At 40.7% G+C, this 5,917-nt stretch overlaps 1 protein-coding gene across 1 annotated transcript; it reads left to right on the top strand.

The window, feature by feature from the left end:
- The first annotated feature begins 387 nt into the window (after positions 1-387).
- Positions 388-2,940, top strand: uqcrfs1 (ubiquinol-cytochrome c reductase, Rieske iron-sulfur polypeptide 1). Its single transcript, XM_029428667.1, has 2 exons — positions 388-661; positions 1,947-2,940. Exons 1-2 carry the CDS (start codon positions 451-453, stop codon positions 2,555-2,557), a joined length of 822 nt encoding a protein of 273 aa, XP_029284527.1. The 5' UTR covers positions 388-450; the 3' UTR covers positions 2,558-2,940.
- Positions 2,941-5,917: the final 2,977 nt, after the last annotated feature.

Below are 5,917 nucleotides of genomic sequence, written 5' to 3' on the forward strand. Positions count from 1 at the left end.
ATATTGATTGTAAAGGATTGTTAATTTTAAACCTCTTTATTTTATATAGAAATTACAATATAATTGAACATGACCAAAAAGGAACCATATAAAGTCAAGATAGCATTAGAAATGTGTAAAGCCTTAAATGTCTTCATTACATAATACTTGGTAGCCTTATGTACTAGTTTTGTTTAGTCCTGTCTTTTTGTCAAATTGCATTTGGCACTTTTTGTTGTTGTATTTTTATAAGATAAATTGTATTGTTTAAAATTATACAAAAAAAAAGCATGTTTCCATTTCACTCCATCACTTGCAGTGCTTAACTAGAAAATAAAGTTTTTCTAGAAAGTAGCTTGCTCACTATTACGTAAAATGATGGGCAACGTAATTACGCACTTGGTTACGTCATGTCGTCTCCTCCACAGTAAAGACAACACAAGGTCGTAGTAGCAGCAGTTTGCCGCAGATATGATGTCTCTAGCTGCCCGGTCAGGGGCATTTTCCCCTTACATGCAGGCTACAGCTGTTACCGTTGCGGGTCCCCTGCAAGCTCTGGTACCCGGGGTTGTTGTAAAGGGAGAGAATAATTTGATCAACCCGAAAAAGCAGTTCCTGTGCCGTGAATCTCTTAACGGTCAAAGTCCAAAGACGGGGCCTGCTGTGACAGTTAGCATAAATGGTAAGTAAGTAATTGACTGCTAGCGTTGGCTGGCTAGGTCAACTTTCTGTTGTTTTAAAGTGTGCCTTCAAAGTTAACGGCAAATTTGCACCTATTAATTAAGTGGCCACCCAGTGAGTCGGCCATAACTTCCTTAGCTTAGCTAACATTAGCAGCATGCTATTCCAGGTTGTTGGCAAGCTTCCTGTTAGCCTAGCTGGCTAAAAAGCGGCCTTCTCATAATAAGTATGTTTAACATTACTCGTGTGTTTGGGACTGTCCGCATCTTCGTGGTCGGAACATAAACTGTGAAACTTGGATAGTATACCCTCATAGACGTTATCAAGTAACAGTAACGTTAGCCGTTTCAAATACATATTAGCCGGCATTCCGGTAGCTACCTTCGGTGTTCCCATGTCACCCCAGTGACTTGTGACTTGTTTTGTAATCAGTAACATTAACGTGTCTTTGTAAGTGCAGTGGTAAAAGGTGGATAATGATTTCCCCTGTCTAATATTTTACTAACACTGTGGTCATGGCTGCAATTTGATCAGATTGTACTGTAGTCAAACTATTCTAGCATTGTGACCTTCCTTATGTCCTACATTTAGTTATTGACTTTTCGAAACATACTTTATATTCTTAGTCTTAAAGTGTGGTCTGTGGCTGACACGCTGTTCGGTTCCTCAGAATGCTGTGTTTTAACTAAGAACTTAATTACCCTGATGTGTGGAGAAATGCTTGGATCAGCCTAAATCTAGATCCTGCTGATCAGCTCAGGATTGGCCAGGTATTCAGTTTTAAGAAAATAACATGGTAACTGATGCCGCAACCCGTTACATAGATTTCCTCATGAAAAAACACTGAGTCCTTCAACACGTTAGTGTGTCTTGCGATTCCAAGCCTGTTTGTAACCTATAGGCTAGCGACAACGTTATCTTCACTTTACTTCTTCTGTTCAACTGGCTTTAACAGTTTTAGATGAGACACTCGACTGTCCAGCAGTTATTACAGACATTTGAACTAACCACAAACACCTGCCTGGACTAACGGAAATGGTCCATAGCATTTGACAGTAGTGCGCCACGAAAGAATATATAGTTGGGACAGCACTTCGTACTAACACCAAACGAACAACATATCAAGTCAAAAAAAATGTGTATATATATAAAAAAGCATCATCATCATTAAAATGTATTTAAAGTCAAGACAATTGCTAATAAATGCAGCTGGACCCTGTATACACTGACTATTAGTGTTCACTCGAATTGATCTATGCAGTCTAACTGATTGTTATTGTCTGCAGGTTGTGCAGGAGTCCGATTTGCCCACACAGACATCAGGATACCAGACTTCTCTGACTACAGGCGCCCAGAGGTGCTCGACCCCAGTAAGTCCTCCCAGGAGAGCAGTGAATCCAGAAGAATCTTCTCTTACCTGGTCACTGGCGCCACAACCGTGGTAGGTGTCTACACCGCCAAGACGGTGGTCAGTCAGTTTGTTTCTTCCATGAGCGCCTCAGCTGACGTCCTGGCCCTGTCGAAGATCGAAGTCAAGCTGAGCGACATCCCCGAAGGCAAGAACATGACCTTCAAATGGAGAGGCAAACCGCTGTTCGTCCGTCACCGCACAGAGAAGGAGATTGCCACAGAAGTCGGCGTGAACATAGCAGAGCTGCGCGACCCGCAACACGACAATGACCGGGTGATCAAGCCCAGCTGGGTCATCGTCCTCGGGGTGTGCACTCATCTGGGCTGTGTGCCCATCGCCAACGCCGGCGACTACGGAGGTTACTACTGCCCCTGCCACGGCTCTCACTATGACGCCTCGGGCCGCATTAGGAAAGGCCCCGCCCCCCTGAACCTGGAGGTTCCCTACTACGAGTTTATAGACGACGAAACTGTAATGGTTGGATAAGTAACACTCCACCAACTGAGCGCTCATTGTACAACAGCTTAAGTGTAATAATGCTGTGTAGAACTGTTCACATCAATTACATCTGCTACATGTGGAAATGTTAAGCTCGCTGCAGGTTTTTCTTCAGTGTCATAATCCTCTCGGCCTGTTGTATTTAATGTAACGCAATCACTTTGCTTTGGTCTTTGAAATTGAAATTGAAATGCATTTAGAAGGTGTCTGAGTTATAGGTTAACACTGGGAAGATGCCATCCACTCTGCTTTTCTTAACCCTGAATGTCATGTGGACATGAAATAAAAACATCCTATTAAGTTATATTCCATCTAATTAGCTGAGATTGTGTTCAGGTCTAGTTAATAAAGATTTCTATTTTATTTGACAACTTGGGTTCAGCCTTTCTTTGCTTAAAATAGTGAAACACTAGTTATTGACCTACTGACTGGCATCACATAACAGCAGGGCTGGTGGTTGACATTTTGTTGAGAGTACAGGAACCGTTTCATTTGAAGTCCTGTTGCCATGAAGAGGTTGTGTGTCAGTCAGAATGAGATGTAAAAAGTACAGAGTTGTGAATTGATGTTGAGCTTTATTTTGCAGGAGTTTTCTTGAATAATACATGCAGGTTTGGCAGGAGCAAGGAGTGAGAATGAACTCAAGGCTGCATTGCATTGATATACCTGGGTGAGAAAAAAGGTTCCGCTGTACTGTACCATGAAAGGTTTCAAAAATGTATTTAAACAGATTAATTCTCTTGATTGTGCTTTAGTTAATGGTTCTTCAGTGACAAACCTGTTAACGGCAGTATAGCTGTCGATGAATGCCTACTGATAAACGCCCGGTACAATAACATGTGGAACAAGTGTGCGTCTTGGTGTTCACTTGGAGTTACAAATACATTCTATTTATTATTGCAGTACTTTAGTTAAACCGGCAGCACTTTATGGATCTGTAATTTACTGATGGGAAGTTTCCTGGAAAAAAGTAATAACTAGTTGCTAATTATATTGACAACAGAAATGTGTTTGAAAGAACAGCTCCATTTAAACAGGTTATTATTTTATTTTGAACTATAATTCATAGATGTTGAGCTTACTTTACGTGATGAGCTGACCTGCTGTGCACTGACTAAAAGACTTCCGTTACCCTGGCAACTAACGAGTTAACCAATCAAACACCATCTTTATTTTCCAAAGATTTGCAGAGCTCCTCAGAACATCTTAGAAATAACAGATACTATCTCAAAGTTATGGACATCTAAAATCATTTTATTCTGTGTTAAGAACCTTAAAACAGTTACCAGATTATTAGGTACACCTAGGTTAAATCCTTTATGAAGATTTTGATATTGAGCACCTCAAACATTATAACCTTCATTATATTGTTGTATTAGACTAATAGTTTGAGCTTGGTGGACCTAATAAAATGGACATTGAACTTAGTGTTTAAAATATATAATTTTTTAGAAATCCAAAACAGTTGGTTTAAAATGTTAAAAATAACATTTGAGGGATCTTCTGTTAGAAATCACTCACTTTCTGATCTCACCGCTTTCCATTTGAAAGGAAATCAGGATCTGTAGTGCTCTGCTGCTTTCATCTGGATCATTCTCTGTTGGACATCTGTTTGACACAGTGCCACAGTTTAAGCGAAATACAATACTAAAACAGTGAAGTAGCTCTTTATTGTCACATGAAAACAAGGAATGAATGAGAAAGGTTTTAGCATTTCTATTTGTTCTTCCATATATTTTTTGTTTGTTTGTTTTTTATGGTTTGTTTTTTATGGACGCTCATGTTGCTGATTTTGTACGTCATACAGGGGGCTGACATGGGGTACTGATTTTTATTAATTTAATTCTGTACATCTTTTAACTCTTGCTTACTGTGCTTAAGCTTAAAAAGTGCTATAAAAATGTTCTTATAATTAGAGGCTTGGCCATTTTGAGTGACAGGCGGGTGGTGTCTCAGGCCTCTCGATGTCTGCTCACCAGAAAGCTCGCCTCAGCTCCACCCACGAGCCACCTCTTTGTCTATTCTTAGATTAGCTGGGAGTGAGATGGTGCTGGATCTGCACACTTTGAGCTTCACATCTGCTCTTCAGAAACCTGTGGGTGACGTCATGGAGACCACGTCCATATCTTATGCAGGATTTGTCACTGATATGGCCGGTAAATAGAAGCAGCTGTACACAGATAATGAACATCACTCACCAAACAGGAGGGGATTCCAGAGAGATGAAGTGTGCAGCATCGAGTCCACAGCTTTTTGTGTGTGTGTGTGTGTGTGTGTGTGTGTACACATACAAGCCGTCTTCTCTCTGGAAGCAGAAAGCTCATTGACTTGTACATGTCTGTAATGTGAAAGAGCTCAGATTAGAAACATCAAATTGAAATAGAAAATGGAAAGCGTCCTTTTCAAGGCGACAGCTGGAGTTTTGAGTCCTCCTGCCTCCCACAGCGCGGCACATTGAGATGAAAATGAGAGCTCAGTGAGAGGAGCCTCCATGGCTTTGAGGTGGGAACAGATATTTCATAACAGCACAATGAAGCCTAATAGAAGCTTCTCTTTCTGCCTCTCTGCAGTGGGACCTTTTCATGCTCAACAAAAGCAGCTGCTGATGTGTGAAGCTTAAGTATTCTTAGTAATGCTGCCAGTCATGATCAGCACAATCCTCTCAGAGTGAAGCACACATGCTGGAGGAGCCATACCTCTGAGAATGCAATCACTGTCCTTCATCATTTTCTCATACTAGTTCACTGCACATATCACACACACACACAGCTGCAGCACGTGTTTGTTGCTTTTATTGTGAAACCTGTGGAGAGCCGCTGCATGCACTAAACTGAAGTTTATCAGAGCTGAACAAGAAAGAAAATAAACAGAAGGCCAGACAATTATAACTCCATCGGACAGTCATTCAATCAGTTGGCTAGTAGCAACACAAAGTTAACACATAAAATACTCAAAGTCCTGACAAATATGCAGTATATATGTATTAAATATACCACCATCAACTTCCTAACCCTAACCATATACACATAAAATATTCAAAAGTATTACTTTTTAATGTGTTTGAAGGAAACGACACAAGAAAAAAACATCAAACAAAATACACATACACACAAACTATACACATTTTGACATTTTGAACCACTCTATTTATCGGGGTCTTTTACTCCGCTCATCAACTGTTGTTTCAAAGTAAAAGCTGTAAAAAGCCAGTGCCTGCTCAGCAGCACACAGACACAGTTCTGGGACTCAGATTCCCCTCAAACAAAACACGCCTGTTTGCTATCCTGCTCCAAAATGGTGGAACAAGCTCCACATTGATGTCAGGTCAGCAGACAGTCTTCACACCTT

The sequence above is a fragment of the Cottoperca gobio genome, chromosome 3 (assembly GCF_900634415.1).
Source record: "Cottoperca gobio chromosome 3, fCotGob3.1, whole genome shotgun sequence".
NCBI classification, from domain to species: Eukaryota; Metazoa; Chordata; class Actinopteri; order Perciformes; family Bovichtidae; genus Cottoperca; species Cottoperca gobio.